Genomic DNA, 22,456 nt, shown 5'->3' with positions numbered 1-22,456 from the left:
AATTTAATGCTGCACCCAGAGAATAGATTACTTTGATTTAAAGAAATCAGTTTCTTTGACTTGTTTTATTTCATTTAAAATAAAATTTTCTTTGAAACAAAAAAAGCTTATTAGTTTCAAAGAAAATTGTTCTTTAAATCAAAGAAATTCTAACATTGATATAAAGTCATGGAAACATTTATTTGAATTAAATAAAAAATTTCTTTTAACGAAGATAAATTTTTTTAATCACAGAAAATTTGTTTGAAACAAATAAATTTTCTTTGAAGCAAAGAAATATTTCTCAAAGGAATTAATTTCTTTAATTCAAAGATATCCTTTTTCTAGGTCCGTTAACCTGGCTTGTCCACATTGTCCGATCTGGATAAAACCTATTTGAAAATTAAGGGCTAATTTAATGCCCTAATGCCGAATTTAATGCTCGGCATTTTCTTTAAAAAACTTGTGCACAAGCTAGTGTTACATCCCAGTAACAAATTTTTAAACTTCGTTCAATACATATATATATAAATAATAAACCATAAAATTTATTTTGTATTTAAAACAGTTAAAAATAATATCTTAAAACTATAATTATTTCAAAAATTATATAAAAGCATTGATTCATATTCATATACGCGCGACTATATCTATATATATGCATATCTCTGCCTGCATGTTATGACTCGTCGCGAGCGAGCGATATATATAGATATAGTGCGTACAGGCATGGATATGTGAATATAGATATAGCGAGTAGATGCATCACCGAAGGTGACCTCCCGCTACAGAAGGGCTATGCTGAGGAATCGCGTGTGGTTGTTGAACAAGAGCGAAAACTATCTACACTAGTTTTCGCCCTAATTCTTCAAAATTAATTAATTCTTTTTGCTATTATATTTAAAATACAGTTATCTATTACTTTAAAATAATAAATCTTACACATTTTAAAATTAAAGCATTTAAAATGCCATTATTCAAAAATATGAATAATGTTCAGTATATAAAATTTTTCTAATTTGAATCCCACGTAATGCCTCAGCTAATTCTTAGGAATTGTTTTTGCAGCTGCATAAAGTATAAAGTCTTATGCGATGATCTACTTCTCACTTGTATCAAATCGCATAGGCTAACCTTTGACTTGAATATCGAAAGCCTGGTAGGCTATTCCTAGAAATTAAACCTATGCCATTTGACACTACTACGCATATTACTCAGTAGCAGCGAGTGGACTTATGACTCATGTAAGCGTTAGCGAGGCGCAAGCACAGTATTCTAGCGTCGCAATATTGTGAGATGCTTGTAGACAATGTAATAGCGATACTTGTGCTATGCGATACAGGATGCAGGTGTTCATCTAAGCTCTGAGAATTGTTACAGTTCTATGAAAATCTAAGAGTCAAGCTTAGAGATGGGGTGATCTTTGAACTTATTTACTCCCACTGAGGGTAATTTTCTAGTATAAAAACCCATGCAAATCCATTGTCAGTCGTCAGTTGCTCCGGAATCATTCTATAACTCATTTTCTTAAAGTAAATTCACCATCGTGAAGCTTGACCCTTCGGTTATTTTGAAAGTTCTACGACTGTAACTCTTGCATCTCAAACAGTATATGTTTACTCGTTGTTCGGGTTTTGAGCAAGTAATCATCATCGCCAGATTTGTGAGCTTGTCAATTATTGAAATTTAAAATAAATCGTCGTATTAGTGTATTCTCATTTATCGATTTTGCAAACGTGACGTGTGTGCATTTCGGAGTTTACGAACTAAAAACTGTGAAGAAGTCCCAATTGTTCCTTTTAAGGAGTTGTAAAAACTCACAGCGTCGCTGACAAGTGCCAACTTGTTTTATATTCATTTCTGCCCTCTGAACAGAGGTAATTGTAAGTACTATATTTATAAAACACAATTTTCTTTGTAACAACATTTTTTACACTAAAACTCTTTGTAATATTTTGAGTTCAATTCATTTATATTAATAAATTATACAAAATTTAAATTAATAAAATTCTTTATTAATTTCTCATTTACCTAAATTTATCATAACTATTCATATTCAACTTAACAATTATAAGTGGAAAGGCAATTATTTAATAGTAAATTACTTAAAGACGACCCCCATAGGATCGATAGGAACAAACGTTCTCACATAAAAATAAATGGTCAAGCCTTACCAACTTGACTTAATCAGCCTACCATTCCTCCAAAATTTAAAAATTGATTTTATTAATTAAAATTAAATTCAACCTCGCCTTTCGCTCGGGATGTAACACTAGCTTAACATTAAGGTGGCTTTTCCACACAATGAAGGAGCACTCGTAGGAAAGTCTACTATAGGTCAAAATTTAGGGTTTTTTTAAGGCTCTTCAATGCTTTATTGCCGAATTTAATGCCAGCATCATTTCGCGAAATATTTGCAAAAATTCAATTTTTACTTGATATCAGTTTGTCCACACAATGAAGGAACACTCGTAGGAAGGTCTAGTATAGGTCAAAATTTAGGGCTTTTTTAAGGCTTCGCAATGCTCTATTGTCGAATTTAATGCCGGCATAATTTCGCGAAATAATTGCAAAAATTCAAATTTAACGCTATATTAGTTTGTCCACATATTGAAGGAATACTCTTAGGAAGGTCTTCAAGGTGTCAAAATTTAGGGCTTAATTAAAACTCTTAAATACTTTTATGCCAAATTTAACACTACCTTAGCAAGTCTAAACGATTTTATTTAAAAATAAGCACTTAAGAATTACTTGCTTATTTATTTCTCGTAAATAGCACTGTATTGGCTGTTTAAAAATTATCTACCAATCCTAAAAACTACCCCCGACTAGTTCAAAAATTTATTTTTGAATTTTTTTATAGAAAATAACGATTTTTTTATAAACAAATTATTTTTTTTAACTTTAGACCCGTTGTTTTACTTTTTTTATATTTACATACATGGAAATACTACTAAAATACTTTGCAAAATGTTTTACTGATAACCTGATTACCCTTTTTGGATGACTACTCGAAATTTTTTTTTGCAAAATATTTTTACTATTTTCAGGTATGTAAAAATAAAAAAAAGTAAAAATAATAGCTTTCACAGTTTAAAAAAATTAATTTGTTTATTAAAAATCGTTATTTTCGATATAAAAATGTAAAAGAAATTTTTGAACTACTGAGGCGAAGTTTTTGAAGTTGGTGGATCGTTTTTGAAAATGCAATTTAGTGCAATAATAATGAGCCTTAAATTAGCCCTATATTCCAAAGTACTTGTTTTTTGTAAAAACTGAGTTTGAAGTACTCAGGGGTAGTTTTTGAAATTGGTGGATCATTTTTGAACATCTAATTTAGTGCTATTTAAGAACCCTAAATTAGCCCTAAATTTCTAATTACTTGATTTTGAAAAAATTGATTTTAATTTTCTCAGGGGTGGTTTTTGAAGTTGGTGGATCATTTTTGAAAATCCAATTCGGTGCTCGTAAAGAGCCATAAATTATACCTAAATTCCTAGGTACTTTTTCATGAAAAAATTGAGTTTGAAATACTCATGTATAGTTTTTAAAATTAGTGGATCACTTTTGAACATTTATTTAGTTCTATTTAAGAGCCTTATATTAACCTTAATTTCTAAGTACTTGTTTTTTGAAAAAATTGAGTTAGAACTACCCAGGGGTAGTTTTAGAAGTTAGTAGATCATTTTCGAACATTTAATTTAGTTCTATTTAAGAGCCTTAAATTAGCCCTAAATTCATAAGTACTTGTTTTTGGAAAACATTGTGTTTGAACTAATTATGTGTAGTTTTTAAAATTGGTGGATCAATTTTGAACATCCAATTTAATGCTATTTATGAGCCCCAAATTCTTTAGTACTTTTTTTTGAGAAAATTGAGTTAGAACTACTCAGGGGTAGTTTTTGAAATTGGTGGATCATTTTTGAACATCTAATTAGTAGGTAGGGTAGGTTTTGTGTTTGGTTTTCTATCAGTTACATGGTTGGGGTGCTTGGGAGTGCATTTTTAAAATTCAATTTAGTGCTATTGAAGAAGACTAATTTAGCTCCTAAGTCCTATATGATTATTGTTTGGTTAAATCAAGTTTTAATAATTGGGGATGTTTTTTTGAACTTAGGGGTGGTTTTTGAAAAATTTAAATAGTATAAGTTGAGAACCCTACTCTCTAAATCTGACTTAGTAGTTTTCTACTAATGAAAGAGTGCGTATTCGTTTACCAATTGAATTAGTAACAGTTTTTACTAATTTTTAGTAAAAAAAACTACTAATTCATGGAGTAAATCGGCTTACTAATTTGAAATAGTAAAAAATACGACTTACTCCATAAATTAGTAGTTTTCTACTAGCAATTACTAGTTTTTTTTACTACAAATTAGTCATAACTGTTACTAATTCAATTAGTAAACGAATGCGCACTCTTTCATTAGTAGAAAACTACTAATTCAGATCCAGCTTGACGTCAAGCTAGCAGTACGAAGGGTTACTTTAAATAGGTAAAGGGCCCTAAATTTTTGCATGTGGTACTAAATTAGCCCTAATTGAGCCCTAAATGTTAGCATATATAAAAACTTTTTTCGTGGAAGTGGTACCTCTAGGATTAACGACTTTTTGGCTAGACTTTTCAGACAAGCGACGCTATTTAGGGTCTGACTAGTGGCTGAGTAGCAGCAGAAATGGGCAAGCTTATCAAGTAAGAATTGAATTTTTTAATTATTTCGCGAAATAATGCCGGCATTAAATTCGACAATAGAGCATTGCGAAGCCTTAAAAAAGCCCTAAATTTTGACCTATACTAGACCTTCCTACGAGTGTTCCTTCATTGTGTGGACAAACTGATATCAAGTAAAAATTGAATTTTTGCAAATATTTCGCGAAATGATGCTGGCATTAAATTCGGCAATAAAGCATTGAAGAGCCTTAAAAAAACCCTAAATTTTGACCTATAGTAGACTTTCCTACGAGTGCTCCTTCATTGTGTGGAAAAGCCACCTTAATGTTAAGCTAGCTTGTCCACAAGTTTTTTAAAGAAAATGCCGAGCATTAAATTCGGCATTAGGGCATTAAATTAGCCCTTAATTTTCAAATAGGTTTTATCCAGATCGGACAATGTGGACAAGCCAGGTTAACGGACCTAGAAAAAGGATATCTTTGAATTAAAGAAATTAATTCCTTTGAGAAATATTTCTTTGCTTCAAAGAAAATTTATTTGTTTCAAACAAATTTTCTGTGATTAAAAAAATTTATCTTCGTTAAAAGAAATTTTTTATTTAATTCAAATAAATGTTTCCATGACTTTATATCAATGTTAGAATTTCTTTGATTTAAAGAACAATTTTCTTTGAAACTAATAAGCTTTTTTTGTTTCAAAGAAAATTTTATTTTAAATGAAATAAAACAAGTCAAAGAAACTGATTTCTTTAAATCAAAGTAATCTATTCTCTGGGTGCAGCATTAAATTTGTGCTTTTGGCATTAAATTAGCACTCAATGAGCACTAAATTATGGCATAAATAAGAAAATTTTTTAGAGATTTTTTCTATGTGTTGGCGCTACCTTAACGTTAAGCTGGCGCCACCATGATTTTTTTTAAAATGTACCCACCGAGAAAAAGGATATCTTTGAATTAAAGAAATCAAGTCTTTGGGAAATATTTCTTTGCTTTAAAGAAAATTTATTTGTTTCAAACAAATTTTCTGTGATTAAAAAAATTTATCTTCGTTAAAAGAAATTTTTTATTTATTTCAAATAAATGTTTCCATGACTCAATGTTAGAATTTCTTTGATTTAAAGCACAATTGTCTTTGAAACTAATAAGCTTTTTTTGTTTCAAAGAAAATTTTATTTTGAATGAAATAAAACAAGTCAAAGAAACTGATTTCTTTAAATCAAAGTAATCTATTCTCTGGGTGCAGCATTAAATTTGTGCTTTTGGCATTAAATTAGCACTCAATGAGCACTAAATTATGGCATAAATAAGAAAATTTTTTAGAAATTTTTTCTATGTGTTGGCGCTACCTTAACGTTAAGCTGGCGCCACCATGATTTTTTTTTAAAATGTACAGCATTAAATTTGTGCTATTCGCATTAAAATTCACTAAATGAGCACTTAATTATGGTATAGGTAAAAAGTAATTAGTATTACTAATAATTTTTTTTGCCAATAAAAATTAAGATTTAAACTTCTCCTCTCTACAAATGAAAAGGTTGCTACTTGTGTCCTAAAAAATTCAAAATGAAAAGAAAATCAAATTTTTTAATTTAACAATGATTACTCCCTTCCCCTAAAGAGAGAATGGAGATTTTTTGCCAATAAATTTTTCTCCATTTTAAATTTTTTGCTCACAAGTAGAAATCTTTCTTTGTGCAAAGAGGATGAGTTTATATCTTTTTTTAATTTCAAAATTTTTATTCGTAAAAAATTTAACATCGGATTCGTAATGAGCGACCCAGAAAACCTCCAAGTAACGAGTTTCAAACATATTCGGTCAATTTTTAATTTTGTCATCCGCCATATTGGTTCCGCCATTTTAAGTTTTGATCAAATGATACCGGATTCCTAATCAGCGACCCCGAAAACCCCCGTGTAACTAGTATCAAGTCAATCGATTAATTTGTAAATTTTTAAATTAAAAAAATGTAAGTGGTTAAACTTGTTTTTGTCTGAAACTTGATTTTGGACAAATCTAACATTTAAAATCTCATATTTTTAATTAAGAGCAAAATATTTGGAGAGCACTAAATGAGCACTAAATTATGGTATCAATAAGAAAATTTTTTTTCCAGCTTTTTTTTATGTGGTGGCGCTACCTTAACGTTAAGCTGGCGCCACCACGGTTTTTTTTTAAAAAATGTACAGCATTAAATTTGTGCTTTTGGCATTAAATTAGCACTAAATGAGCACTTAATTATGGCATAGGTAAAAAGTAATTTCGATAATGTGGTTGCGCCAACTTAATATACCTAAATTTTTCAGCTATTATGGGAATTTTTTTTTTAACTTTCATTATCTTATTAAATTTACCTCAATGTATACTTTATATATACCAATCGATTCGTTTTCATGCAAGGAATACAATTATTTCATATATAAACTTCAATTTAAAAAATCACAAAATTTTATTGCCAAAATGTGAAATTTTGATTTTTTAACCTTTCATTAATTATTTAAATTTAAATTGAAACTATACTTTATATATACCAATTGATTTGTCTTGACGTAAGGAATACGATTTTGTTATATATAACCTTAAATTTTTTCATTTAAAAATTTTTTCAATTAAAAAAAAAATTTTGGAAAAAAGACGAAAAAAAATTTTTTTTGTGTGTTTTTTAAATTCCTTCGGTCAGATTTGAGATATTAATATGATAAATGAGCCTATAAAATTGTATCTAAAAATCCCTTAAAACCTGTTAAAGTTATCGTCTAAACAAAAAAGGGATCCATACACATACACACATCCGGACAATTGATCAGGATCTCATATAAAATGTTTCTATATTGAAAAAAATTTGTTTCCACCACTTGGAAAATTTTTATTAGCGAAAGGACTACAAAGCTTCCTCCACGAGGAAGCAAAACGATAAGAGGTGAGCTATTTTATATGAGAATACGTTGTCATGTCTCGTATTTTTCTTAAAATTCAGCAAATTGTAGTGATAGTGGTGCTAAATAAGTGTACAAATTTTGAATTTGAAATTTTTAATATTTTTCGAGATATAATAGAGATATAATAGATAATATTTTAGAATATAAACTTTTAGAAAGCATAAACTTTTAGAAAAAAATATTAATTTTTAAACAATTTGTTTATAACTTTTAAATATGTTCTCCCTCATTTTGAAGCGCGAAAAACAAACATTAGAATATTTATTAAAATCCGCATCCAACGAGCCCTATATGAACTATTTCTGATAAACGGGTGTGAAATTAATAATTAATAATAAAAATTATTTAAATAATTAATAATATCTGAAGAAATGAAGATAAATCGTCAATTCTTATTTTATTTGGAAGATCATCTAATTCTGTGTTAAATAAAACCAGTGTAAATAGCATTTTCAACAATCCAAATTATAAACAGATTATTCAATCGTTGTTTCAACACCTCACAGCACAACTCGTCAGAGGTTGTCTACCTATACTAGGCATGGTATTTTTCAGTCTTTCTTTAAATAACATTTTATAATTAATTTTCGATTCTTAGTAATACTTACTATTCTTTTTTCGACTCAGAATTAGATGATCTTCCAAATAAAAAAAGAATTGACGATTTATCTTCATTTCTTCAAATGTTATTAATTATTTAAATAATTTTTATTATTAATTATTAATTTCACACCCGTTTATAAGAAATAGTTCATATATGGCTCGTTGGATGCGGATTTTAATAATCATTCTAATGGTGTTTTTAAAATTACTCTAATTTTATTTGTTCGTAAAATATTTCATTTTTTATTAACTTTTGTTAGTTAATTAATTAATATCTCGAAAACAAACAATAATGCCATCTCAAAAATTTAACCATCGATTTATTACGACTTAAACAAAATTCATGATTTTTTTCGCGCTTCAAAATGAGGGAGAACATATTTAAAAGTTATAAACAAATTTTGTTTTTTAAACAAATTGTTTAAAAATTAATATTTTTTTTTAAACTAATTTTTTTCTAAAAGTTTAAGGTCTTTCTCGTAAAAAACATTCCCAACATTTTTCTCTATTATTAGTAGTGAAAAGTTATAAGCAAAGCAATTCTTATTTTGAATTTAGTGAAGTAAATATAAAATGCTATCAAATTTTATTAATATTGAAGTATATGATATTTACTATATTTAAAAAGAAATTATACATAAGTTCAGATTAAAAAAATTTTTTACACAACGTATATTAACAAAAATTTTAATAGCCCAATTCCAAATTAATATAATTAAAACTATTATCATTACTCTGGCTAATAGTTAAAATATATAACATTTTTTTTAAATTAAAAAATTCTTAAACAATAGTAAATTTGTAAAAAAAATATGTAATGGATTTACTAGTCATTGTGACGAAAAATGAAATAAATAATAAAGGAATTATTAAAATTAAGTAATTTGTTTTATTTAAATAAGAATCAATTAAAATAAATTGTTGCATATATTTTTTTATAACTATTTTTAAAAAATATTCAATCAATAACATTTAAATTCCAATATATAATAATAAATAATAGAAATAAAATAAAATTTCAAATTTCTTTTAATTACTAACAGATTTTATTTACTTCTTGTTTGAAAATTATTTACATTATTATAAATTTGATAAATTTGATTGTCATATTTGTAAACATGAAAATTTGAGAAACACTAGTCAGGGTAATATTATGAATTTATATTGTGTTCCTAAAATGATCGATTTTAACAATTATTATTGCATCCACTTCCAAATATTATTTCCTTTTTTCCATCTGTTATTCTGAGTCTATCTACTTCTCCTTGGATATTCGAAACAACATGACCTCCATGTTGGTTGTAATTGCTTCCAACATTTCCATTGTCAACATTGTTACTATTTCCTCCATCACTCATATATTTTATGTTGTTTCCATTTCCCACATTGTTTCCATTTCCTCCATTGCTTCCATTTCCTCCAGTGTTTCCACCTACATTGAAATAAAATAAGATCATAAGTAACAGCAAGAATATTGAATATTGATTTCGAAATGAATTCTAACGTTCGTTTAAAAAAAAACACAATCAAGATAGCCGTAAGACAGGGAAAATTTTTGTTGTCAAGAAAACTTGATATATTGAACATTTATATTTACAGAAAAAGGCAATATACTTTTTGAAAACGTAAAATTTTTTAACAATTTTTGATTTTTAAAGGGATAATACTTTATCATCTATTCACCTTTTTTCACTCATTAAAATTTTGTCACCTATTTTGATAATTTCTAAATTTTTTCACCTTTCTCATGCTTTGGTTAATTCACGGATGCAATATTTAAAAAATAATAAAATGTACAATTGAGCTGCCGGATCAAAGAAGGGCACATAACCCATTTAAAATACATTAGTTATGTGCCCTTCTTTGATCCGGCAGCTCAATTTAAAAACATTGATTTAAGCTACGGAATGTTAAAAAAAATGTTAACATTTCTTGACATTTCTTAAGAATGTAATTATTAATTTGGAGAGCAGAAAATTGACAGATTTTTTTCTTTTCTATAAATGATTCAATTCACCAATGCTTGCATTATTCAAAATTTTTCATTAATTTAAAAATTATTTAAACCAAATTTCAATAAATCTATATTTAAATTAGTTAAGGCATTTATTGCGATTAACGCATTGTAATCGATCAGCTATCAATTTAATCAATCCAAAATTCATTTAACACAAATTTTAAATCTCTTCAAATTTTTAGAACACATTTCAATTTAATTAAATCTTAATCAATTCAAATTTAATAGATCCAAACTACAATTGATTGTAAAATTTAATTAAAATTTCAAATGATTCAACTTTAAATCAATTATAATTTATATTTATATTATTATATCAAATTTTTAGAATTTTAATTAATCCCAGATGTTGACAAAATAAAATTGTTGTCTGTAAACAACGGAAATTTCATCGGATTAAAACATTTTAGTTTAAGTTGAAATGTTAAATGGAGTCTTTTTTAAAATGTACAAAAAAATTGCAATTCGAATAAAATTGTAAAGAAAATATATCTAGGGAAAAAATGTTTGATCATCAAATATGATGATTTGAAATTTTAATGAAGGTTTTGAGGAAAATGGTACATGTGATATTTAAAAAAAATGATTACCTTCACTCTCCGTTTCGCATCCAATGCAACATAGTTTTGAGGTACACCCGTTTCTGCGACTACCTAATTAAAGAACAATTAATTTTTAATATCGAAATAATAAAATTTTTCTTTATAATCAAATTGTAATATTCAAACAAAATAATCATTTCATAAATTAAATCTGAATTTGTTAATTCTGTAAATTGATTTTGTCTTGATCATATATATTATATAAAATATAAGAAAAAATAAAATTATGATCATTTTCTAGAGTGTGTTTTACACTATAGGAAAACATTGTATTACACATGTAAATTACCTGGACGAGCAAAAGAGTGAGCAACAAGTAGAAGGGTGAAGAAAAGCACAAAACATTTAACAGATGCCATGATCAAAAATCACAATTTTTCCAAAAAAGAGTTGATGTTTTACTTTTCCAAAAATGGGCAATTGTCGTCTTAAAGAGCCAAAAGACACTGAAGTTCTCAGTTCTTTCAAGACCTTTATATATTCGTTTTGTCATCGATTGCGTCCTCTAAGGGGAAGTTGCATACCCCCACTCTATCTATCTTTTCGACTCCCCCCTTCCATCATGTTGCAGATTTTGCATACATTAGCGCCATTTGTTCTATTGAATGTTGCAAATTCTTGACCCCCCCCCCTCCAAGCGCAACGTAATTTATGGATGGCCCCTTACGTGCTTACTCTCAATTCCTCTCTTTTTCTATCAAATAGGGAAATTTATCATTATGTCAATTATAATTTCTTCGAAAGTCAATATTAATTTCAAAATATTGACAAACTTTAAAAACAATTCTAATTATTGAAATATATGATAAATTTTTCTATTTATGTTGTGTTTAGAGTTTCGTTTATTTGAAAAGTAACTGCTGTTTGAGCTGAATAATAATTAAATTTCAATTTTTTTTTTTTGAAAATAGTTTATTGTGAAAATAATCGGACGTGGAATTCATTGCTAAAAGCGAATATCATTAGATTTTGGAAATTTATTAAGATTTCATGAACATATTTACGTTTTTTTGAAATGTGTATTGGTGGGGTGAGGTGGCGAGTTAAAAATTAAACATTCTATGCATATTTTTTTAAATTTTATTATTGCCCTACTTTATTATTTCCTATATAATTTTTTTAAATGCGATATACTGGCATTATTCTTCTTGGGCATTGCTGAGGTAAAATACATCTGTTGGACTCAAGGTCCATTATATATCCTTTTATGCATTCACAGGTAGGACGACATGACTGTAAATAAAATCAAATGTAAGGTTTAAACATAATTTTCAAAAAAAAAAAAAAATAAATAAATCCATTAAAGTACAATGTATTTTAGTATTGCTAGAAATAATTGAAATTGAATTTATTTATTTATTGAAATATGTCCCCGTAGTCCAAAAGAGGACTGAAATTTGAAAAATGGAAATTTAATTATATTTAATTACTGTTCAATAATGATTGTTTTTATATTTAAAGAATTTACCATGACACTCGGACAGGGCCGATTATCATTTATATTGAGGCATGTTTTGCGACAAGCACTTGAAGATCCACACTGTGTAAAAATTTTATTAAGTCCACATTGAAATTGATTAAATAGCTGTTGGGGTACTGTAATTAAAATTAAATTTCATTTTAAATATCTATACAGCCACACAAAAAAAAAGTTTTGATCTGGGGGTCTGCACAGAAAAAACCTTGTCTCATTTTTGATGCAAATCAAAATGAGCCAATGCTAAACGACATAGACAGTGGCGCCACCAACCTGGTTCATTTTTGTTGCACATCAAAATGAGCCGCCTACAGGCATCATTCTGAGTTCAGTTTTTTTCTGTGTGTCTATACCTACTTTATGTTTTTTGGGTCGCTGAATGCGAATTCGAGGTCCGTTTTACCCCATCAGATCAGGATTTTGAGATAACCTCAAAAAACCAATGTGGCGGACACTTTTTCGAAAAATTCATCGGAATCGCCTGAAACTCGTTACTCGGGTGTCAGTTTTCAAAAATTCAAGATGGCATCTTAACAAATTCCTTAAATGTATCTGCCATGACGGCATTTTTCGAAAAAGTGTCCGCCATTTTGAATTTTTGAAAACTGACATCAGATTCGTTATCAGCGACCCCAAAAACCCCCGAATAAAGAGTTTCAGGCGATTCCGATGAATTTTTCGAAAAAGTGTCCGCCATATTGGTTTTTTGAGGTTATCTCAAAATCCTGATCTGATGGGGTAAAACGGACCTCGAATTCAGATTCAGCGACCCAAAAAACATACAGTAGGCATAGTCAGACCCTCAGATCAAAATATTTTTTTTTTGTGTGGCTATGTAATTATTTATATTTATTATGTTTTTTACTTATATTTTGTAATTTACCTGTTCTTGGGCATTGATGAGGTAAAACACATCTTTTGGACTCAAGGTCCCTTACATATCCTTCTATGCATTCACAGCCAGGATGACACATCTGTAAATAAAATCAAATGTAAGGTTTAAACATAATTTTCAAAAAAAAAATAAATAAATAAATCCATTAAAGTACAATGTATTTTAGTATTGCTAGAAATTGAAATTGAATTTATTTATTTATTGAAATACATCCCCGTAGTCCAAAAGAGGACTGAAATTTGAAAAATGGAAATTTAATTATATATAATTACTGTTCAATAATGATTGTTTTTATATTTAAAGAATTTACCTTGTCGAACAGACACTTCCGATTATCATTTATACTGAGACATGTTTTGCGACATGCAGATCCACATTTATTATAAATTGCATTGGGTCCACACGGAATAGAATCTATAATTAAAATTAAATTTCATTTTAATTATCTATACAATATTAAAAAAAAAACAAATAAATATTTTTTTCTTTTACATTTCTCACTTATAATTATTTAAATTATTTCTTCTTCTACTAATAGATAGAAACGATATTTAAAAGAAAATTTATTTATCAGAAAAAGATAGTTTAATAAATTATTTAATGAAAAAAATTGTATTATACATGTTTAAAAAAAATTTAACAATTTTTTATGAATATAAAAATAATCATAGTGTAACAAAAAATACTTACGAACTGCAGCAATGGCCAAAAGTAATGAAAGAGTAAAGATTGGAGACATATTGATGAAGACTTGTAAATGTTGAAATACAATTGTTGTCACTAATTAAATGTTTGCAGAACGATTTTTCTTTGTCAAGTATTCTAAGCGACAGTTAAACTTAGACTGTTTGGAACTTGGAAGATACTTTCGAAAATCGATTTTATATTGTCGAAAATTCAGAAAGTGGGAGAAATCAAAAATATTGGGCGTAGACAAATATAGTATTTGAATAATTAGCGGGGGTAATACCACAAACAAGGAAGGCATTTTAATGGGATATCATTTGAAAATGAGATTTTAATACAAGTGAAATAAGTAATTACTTTTGTAAATACTTATTTCATTTATTTATTTCGTCACGTAAGTGACAAAAGTCTCGTTTCACATTAACAAAACTCTAAACACAACATAAATATCAAAATTATTATCGCACATTTCAATTAGAATTGTTTTTAAAGTAATAATGACTTTCGAAGAAACTCTTAACAGAGATATGATAAATTGAAAAAACATTTTATTATCAGTTAAAAATATTGAATATAAAAAATTTTCCAATCTTTTGAGGGTTGCAAACTTTTTTCAGGATAATAAAAAAAAAATTGGAGATTTTGTGAGATATTTTTTATTAACATAATTTATTTGCTATTAAAATTTAGCGAAGATATTTTGCTTGGTTTCTGAAATATTAGATTTAAAAATATTTTTTACATCTTTCACTATTCTCATAAAAGAACAGAGAGATGTGAAATTGTTTTGTTAATTTCAAGTCTTAGTACTTAAAAAAAAAATTTCCAATTTACTTATTAAACAAATTTCTCAATAAATATAATGAAATTATTTAATAATTCATGTAATTTAATTAAACGCTTCTTAAAATATTCACGTTCTCTTTTATTTTTATTGTTATTCGTAACATTATTTTATTTATAAATAAAAGTTTTCGACATTTTGGAAAAAATGAACATTAGAGGATTACTTCAGAAATTTTGCCTCATATTTAAATATTAATTTTATTTAATTTTTTTTTTAAATTACTTTCTACACAATATTAGGTTATTAATATTTAAATTATTAATTTTACCATTATATTTAAATACTATTATTATCATCATTAATGTAAATTTTAATCTCAAAACTTAATTGTAATTCTTTTTTTTTTTTTACAAAATCTTAATGATAAATTATTAATCGCTAGGTCATTTCAATGTCGGTGGTGAACAATTTTAATTTAAAAACAACTGTATTGGGAGTTGTAACATCGGCTACATATATTTCATCGCCTTCATTTAAACCCAATTCATTTAGGGTTTTTGATAAATTTTCTCGTGTCTTCTCCTCGATACACAATGGATATGTGACCTTAAGAAAACAAATTTTACAATTTCTAATTAAATAAATTTTTAATTTTTTTCAAAATGTTTTAAAAAGATTTTTCAACTTTCTCTTATTGAATATTAAAGTGAGGAACCAGTGAAATTTCATTCTATCAAAATTTAGACTAATAAAAATTGACATTGTTTAAGGGTTAACAATTTTTTTTTTACATTTTTTCAGAACCTGAAATTATATTCCAATATGAAAAATTAAAAAAAGGAATTTTTAACTATTTTACAATTTATTCCTATTTTTCAAAAATTTCATTCTTTTGAAAAAATTTGAAATTTTTCAAAATTCATACGATTGATTATTCAGAATCGTGAAAAAAACCGGTCCCTCTCCTTAACATACAAATTTTATGATAAAAAATTCAATTAATTGTTTTTGTCTAAAATTAATTTGTTACCAATTTTTATTTGACAAAATTTCATTACCTAGAATTTACATTAAATTGAATTTTCATTTCTTTGAATTATTATTTAACAGAAATTCAGTTTTACAGAAATGTTACTTAATTAAATTTTACAGAATTGAAAATAATTTATCAACTAATTTTAGATAAAATTTTTTAAAAGTAATTGAATTTTCTTTCTAAATCTGAATTAGTAAAAATATTTACTAATTTAAATTTGTGACTCACTTTTTGCTTTAGAATTAGTTAAATTTTACTAAATGTTAGTTAAAAGTTACTAATAATTAATAAAATCTTACTGATTCAGAAGCAAATAGTAAGTCACTAATTCAAATTAGTAAAAAATTAGGGTCAGTTGGGGTAAATGAGGACAAAATCGCTATTTTTCGCATAAGCGTCGCAAGTGGTGAATTTACAACATTTTATAAAAAATTTCTTTGATTCAAAACACTCAAAAATTTCTTTTTCGTAAAAGCAAAGAAAAATTTTTTTAATTCAAACAAATTTTACCTTTGATTCAAAAAGAGCGTTTAAAAAACGATTTCTTTGTTTCAAAGAAATCTTTTCTCTGGGTGTACACTTTAAGCTTCATTTTAAAGGGTAAAAGAATGAAAAAAATGGGTCTTTTATTAAAATTTTATTTTGAATTTTATAAAAAAAATTTGCAAAAAATATACAGGTCAAAATTTTGCTCATCCTTTTATACTTACAATAGTTGTGATTCTTCAAAAAATCCAATGTTCATATTTTGGCCTCACATCAGAAATTTAGCCCCATATGCGTTGCTATACAGTTCACCAAACTTTTGGTTAAATCAACCCAAACTTTATTTGATTCAATCAAATTCTTTCCTTATTCGAAATATTCATATGAAAATAAACAAAGCAATTATATCAATGAAATAAATATTTATTTGAATTTAACAAATTTTGTTTGAAGTAACCAAAAAATTGTTTAATCCCTACTGGAAAATTCCCATTAGGGAAACCATATAAAGGTTTCCATATAAAAGCACAGCGGAATATTTTATTATATTTTAATTTACTAGTAGTAAATATTTTTAATTTATTGAGTGACCACAAAACTTTGTCAGATTTTGTGTACCTGAGACATTTCATATGAGAATACGGGGTCATGTCTCGGATTTTTCTCAAAATTCGGTAAATTGTAGTAATAAATAATAAATTTACAAAAGAAATTTATATATTTTGTTTTATTACTTCATATTACCTATTATTAAATATTTTTATTTTATTGTAAAGAATAGCGTTTTTAAAACGTTCATAACTTTAAAATAATGAGACATACAGAAATTGTATCAAGACTGTCATTACAAAAGTTTCGAATTGCCGCCCCTTTGACTATGAACATCAATACTCATTGAGAGACTCTATGATACAGCACTGCCTGCCGCCCCACTACAACGCATTATATTTAACAAAACTTTCATTCAATAAAATTTCTATTCTATCTAATTTTTATTTATCAGAATTCTTATCAGAGAGGAATTGAGAGTAAGCACGTAATGCAAATCGCGCTTTTCTATTAAAGTCTGCCCCCTCGCGGTCAAAATATCGAAGCTTAGGTGGTTAGCTATATATATTCCTTAAATCGGTGAGGCTACACACATACGCATAATGTAATGGCTAAGCCGAATGACGTTCGGAATTGATCGGGCGGGCTCGTGTATCTTTGCGTGAATTAGAGAAACAAACTGAAAACGAACCGTGCGGGCCTCATCCAATGTTTTGACTTTTTTTCAGATATGAGCCGGTTTTTGAAACAATTCACTAACCGACAATATTTTTAAGGTTAAATTTAGAAATTTTAATTTAAATTAGTAATTAAAATACAATTTTAATTTATTATTTAAATTTCATTTTAAATTTTTATAAGATTTAGAATTCTAAATGTTCTCTCTTCGAATGCATAGTTGAATAAGTACGAAATTCGTTTTCAATAAATCTTATCATAATTATTATAAATTTTTAATTAAAAAATGTTTTCCTTAAACGTATGGGTGATTTCACGTGAGATTTCAGGCGACCCTTTAATTTCAGCAAAATATAATTTTTTCGTGTTATGTAGTGAAAAAAAGATACTTTCTTTATGCAAATTTTCGAGTTATAAATTTTCAAAATTTCAGTTTTGTAAATGTAGACAAAAAACTGGATTTTTTCAATTTTTGCCAACAGAAGAAAAGTTCCAGTTTATCTTTTACTTTTCAATAATGTTAACGAAATTTTTTTTTCATTTTTTATTAAAAAATAAAAAAATTTTATAAACAAATTAAGTTTTTTTAAATTGGAATATGATTTAAAAAAAAAAATTTTAAACATACCTGAAAATACTAAGAAATACTGGAAATAACTAAGATTATAGGTTTAAATAAACATTTAAACACTGCGCGCAGCATTGTGCACATTTCTGAAAAGTAAAAAAAATTGTTAAATTATTGTTAAAAAATTTTCTTTCATTTTTCATAGTGAAATAAAATTTCAGGTTTCAAAAAAAATTTTTTTAAATAATTTTTAACAATTTATCAATTATTTTACTATTCAAAAATGTGCACAATGCTGCACGTGGAGTTTTTTTTAAATACATAAAAATATAAAACTTATTGGCCGACTCTAAATTTTTTCACTAAATCTTCTTCTTATTTCTAGGTATGTTTTAAAAAAATCACATACAAATGAAAAAAAAATTTAATTTGTTTATAAAAAATTGTTACTTTTTTAATAAAATATGAAAAACAAATTTTTTGATAACTCTATTGAAAAGTAAAAAAAACTGACATAATTTTTATAAATATTATCTTTATTTATTTAATTTAGTTAAACATAAATAATAATGTGAAACTAAACACCATAGAATATTCTATACAAATTAATAATGTATTAAATTGTGGGTAATTTTAATAGGTACTGACAACAATGTTTACAATTTAAATTTTAAGAATATTCTCATTTTATTTAAAATTAAATCATTTTTTACTTGGACAAGCCTAAAGAAAAAATAATTAATTAATTTACAAAAACAATTTTTCTGATTTAAAAACCTATAAAATATTTTTTAAAATTGATTATTTTATTTATTTATTTTAAGTTAAAACATTTAATCTCTTGACAAAATGTTTTTAAATTTAATATTTTAAAAAATGTAAGCTATACTTATAATGTGTAAGCATTTACAAATCGAAAATTTAAAAGTATAATATAAAAAAAAATTATATTTTTTTATAAACTATTAAATAGACATAAAAAATTGATTCAATTTTAAATAAAATGAGAACATTCTTAAGAATTAAATTATAAACATTGTTGTCAGTATTAGGTAAAATTTTTAAATTCTAAAATTTTATTATAATATTACAAAAAATATTTTTCAAAAATTTTAACGGCAAAATAATAAAATGAATTTAATTTTTCTTTTAATATGACTTTGACAAAAGCACATTATTTCACATTACTAATCGATGATTTAACTGAATTAAATAAATAAAGATAATATTGTAATACCGAAATTTTTTTTACTTATTATAAAATAATTATGATAAGATTTATTGAAAACGAATTTCGTACTTATTCAACTATGCATTCGAAGAGAGAACATTTAGAATTCTAAATTTTATAAAAATTTAAAATGAAATTTAAATAATAAATTAAAATTGTATTTTAATTACTAATTTAAATTAAAATTTCTAAATTTAACCATAAAAATATTGTCGGTTAGTGAATTGTTTCAAAAACCGGCTCATATCTGAAAAAAAGTCAAAACATTGGATGAGGCCCGCACGGTTCGTTTTCAGTTTGTTTCTCTAATTCACGCAAAGATACACGAGCCCGCCCGATCAATTCCGAACGTCATTCGGCTTAGCCATTACATTATGCGTATGTGTGTAGCCTCACCGATTTAAGGAATATATATGTTACGGTTAATGTGCGAAATTGGTGAATGTGCACATTAACCGGTCAATGTGCACATTGACCAAATTGGGCATCAGTAGGTAGGTGACTGTGAGAATAGCATACGAATTTCTTTGTTTTGTGCACTTTAACCGGTAAATGTACACATTCACCAAATCATTTTGGTTAAAGTGAAAAATAAATATTATAGTATTGATGTTTTGCTACTTTAACCGGTAAATGTACACATTCACCCAAATCGTTTTGATTAAAATAAATTTTGCTGCGTACGAAAAATATATTTATTTATTTTTGCAGGGGCGACTTTCATGAAATTTTGAGACGCCTACTTTTTCCTCAATTTTTAAATAACCGAATTTTTAATTAACATAATTTAAAATTACAAAAGTGTTAATAAACCGAATTTAAATATTTCATAATTTTTAAAAAACCGAATTTTTATAGTTCCAAATTTTCAGTTTACACAATAAAAAAATAATCGAAATACCATTGGTTATAATTTTTATGTTCTCGAATATTAAAATTACAGAAAATGAAAAGAGCAGAAGTTTCACTTGACAGACTTTCTGTTCAACCTAATTGCGATTGGACAAAATTTTAAGAGAACAGAAATATCAGTTAACATAATTTCAATTTTGCAGAATTTTTAGTTAACATAATTTAAAATAAACAGAAATGTCATTTGACATAATTTTTATGTTCTCGAATTTTAACTTTTCCGAAAATAAAAATAACAGAAATTTAACTTGACAGACTTTCTGTTCAACCGAATTGTGATTGGACAGAAATTTAAGAAAACAGAAATATCATTTGTCATAATTTTAATTTTGCCGAATTTTTAATTTACAGAATTGAAAAACAACCGAAACACCATTTGTCAGAATTTTTATGGTCACAAATCTCAGATTAACCGAAAATGAAAACAGCAGAAGTTTCACTTGACATACCAAATCCATTGTGTATTCATTGTTTAAACAATCATCAACAATGGATTTATTCTATCAAATGAAAGTTCTGCTGTTTTTATTTTCGGTTAATTTGAGATTCGAGAACATAAAAATTATGACAAATGACATTTATGTTTATTTTTAATTATGTTAACTAAAAATTCTGCAAAATTGAAATTATGTTAACTGATATTTCTGTTCTCTTAAAATTTTGTCCGATCGCAATTAGGTTGAACAGAAAGTCTGTCAAGTGAAACTTCTGCTCTTTTCATTTTCTGTAATTTTAATATTCGAGAACATAAAAATTATAACCAATGGTATTTCGATTATTTTTTTATTGTGTAAACTGAAAATTTGGAACTATAAAAATTCGGTTTTTTAAAAATTCTGAAATATTTAAATTCGGTTTATTAACACTTTTGTAATTTTAAATTATGTTAATTAAAAATTCGGTTATTTAAAAATTGAGGAAAAAGTAGGCGTCTCGAAATTTTGTTTAATTTGACATTTTTTTTGCTATTTTTAAAGTATAAAGTATTTTAGAAAATATTGAACTTTGAATAATATATAGATTTTTTGGGATTAACAAATTTTAACTTTAAATATAGCTATGTAGGAAGATTATATTTATTTATTTTTGCAATTAATATATTTATTTACATTTGAACTTCTATTTATATTTGTCTTCCTACTTCTGTTTATAATTTTCATTTATTATAATTCTATTCCTTTAATACAATTTATATTTAATATTATCTTATCAATTTATTAATAATAATATTCATTCCATTTTCACATTTTATATGCATAAAAAAATTATTTAACAAATCACTCATTTCAAATTTTCACATTTACCAACCAAGGCTGGTCAATGTGTACAATCACCAATTTACTTGGTAAATGTACATAATATCTTCCCCAAATGTCCGATTTCTCACTTTTACCAAAATGCCCGGTGAATGTGCACATTGACCGGTTAATGTGCACATTCACCGGACTTCGCACTTTAACCGTAACATATATAGCTAACCACCTAAGCTTCGATATTTTGACCGCGAGGGGGCAGACTTTAATAGAAAAGCGCGATTTGCATTACGTTCTTACTCTCAATTCCTCTCTGTTCTTATTAAACAGAATTTCATCTGAGTCAAATTTTTAAATGCCAGAATTTTCATTAAACCAAATATTCATTTAAATTATTATTTTATTTTTATTTTATTTATTTACGGAACTTCAAAAATAAAGTATCCTTTAAATACAAATTGTATAATATATATGTATATAACGCTGCTATTTAGGAAAGAAAGAAACTAATTATTAAATAATAGATTATAGGCAGTGCTGTTATTGACAAATACAAAATATTAGAAATGACCGTGTAAGGCAGAAGCTTTCTCTATACTTTAATTTTTGAAAATGTCCACGACACAGATCTTCATTAAAATACTATTAGTATGCGTATTAACTAAAATAATCACTTTTAATTTCCCAGAGATAAAAGTTATAAACAAGTTGTAAATTCTGATGTTCATTATACATGAATATTTTGCTTCCTCTTTACGATCAGCAAAAAAATTTGCTTCCTTGTGGAGAAAGCATTAACATTGAAATAAACATAGAAAAATAATATAATAATAATATAAACATTTGAGTACCTATAGATTTCAGTTAAATTTAAAGAATTAATGGAAGTTAAAAAATCAAAAATTCACAATTTAACTGAAATTTCTGAAAATTAATGAAAAATAATATATAATTTCTAACTATTTACAATTATATCGGTTTGTTTCAATGCAAGGAACACAATTATTTTTATATTTAAACTTGAATTTAAATAAATACAAAATTTTTCAGCTAAAATGGGAATTTTTTTTTAACTTTCATTATCTTATTAA

General features: G+C 26.2%; 2 protein-coding genes and 1 long non-coding RNA gene across 5 annotated transcripts in view; 1 reads left to right on the top strand and 2 right to left on the bottom strand.

Annotated features, from left to right (window-relative positions):
• LOC127285551 (uncharacterized) overlaps positions 1-22,456 on the top strand; it is a 182,397-nt gene that overhangs the window by 136,198 nt on the left and 23,743 nt on the right. The gene's annotated exons all lie outside the window — the stretch shown is intronic.
• LOC127285518 (N66 matrix protein-like) overlaps positions 9,211-22,456 on the bottom strand; it is a 31,499-nt gene continuing 18,253 nt past the window's right edge. For 2 of the 3 annotated variants that reach the window (XM_051311637.1, XM_051311623.1), the window contains exons 2-3: positions 10,795-10,857; positions 9,211-9,619 (exon numbers count right to left, since the gene is read on the bottom strand). In XM_051311637.1, coding sequence (XP_051167594.1) covers positions 9,375-9,619; positions 10,795-10,857 — 308 coding nt within the window. In that variant the 3' untranslated portion in view covers positions 9,211-9,374. Of the gene's footprint in view, positions 9,620-10,794; positions 10,858-11,095; positions 11,262-22,456 lie in introns of those variants that run through there. The other variant, XM_051311631.1, reaches the window with a different exon arrangement.
• On the bottom strand, positions 11,873-14,052 carry LOC127285513 (zonadhesin-like). The gene is made up of 5 exons (XM_051311581.1): positions 13,869-14,052; positions 13,489-13,592; positions 13,167-13,257; positions 12,275-12,402; positions 11,873-12,039 (listed from the first exon to the last, which is right to left on the bottom strand). Exons 1-5 carry the CDS (start codon positions 13,915-13,917, stop codon positions 11,926-11,928), a joined length of 486 nt encoding a protein of 161 aa, XP_051167538.1. The 5' UTR covers positions 13,918-14,052; the 3' UTR covers positions 11,873-11,925.

The sequence above is a fragment of the Leptopilina boulardi genome, unplaced genomic scaffold (assembly GCF_019393585.1).
Source record: "Leptopilina boulardi isolate dan_hultmark-lab unplaced genomic scaffold, ZJU_Lbou_2.1 LbouV2_121, whole genome shotgun sequence".
NCBI classification, from domain to species: domain Eukaryota; kingdom Metazoa; phylum Arthropoda; class Insecta; order Hymenoptera; family Figitidae; genus Leptopilina; species Leptopilina boulardi.
The sequence above is the reverse complement of the archived record's forward strand: the minus strand, read 5'-3'. Positions and strand labels throughout refer to the sequence as shown.

Excerpts from the sequence above, each read along its gene's own strand:
- LOC127285513 (XM_051311581.1), bottom strand. The coding sequence starts at position 13,917 with ATGTCTCCAATCTTTACTCTTTCATTACTTTTGGCCATTGCTGCAGTT. Across the intron at positions 13,258-13,488 it reads GGAAGTGTCTGTTCGACAAG|ATGTGTCATCCTGGCTGTGA; the intron begins GTAAATTCTTTA and ends TTTTATTTACAG. Across the intron at positions 12,403-13,166 it reads TCATCAATGCCCAAGAACAG|TACCCCAACAGCTATTTAAT; the intron begins GTAAATTACAAA and ends TTTTAATTACAG.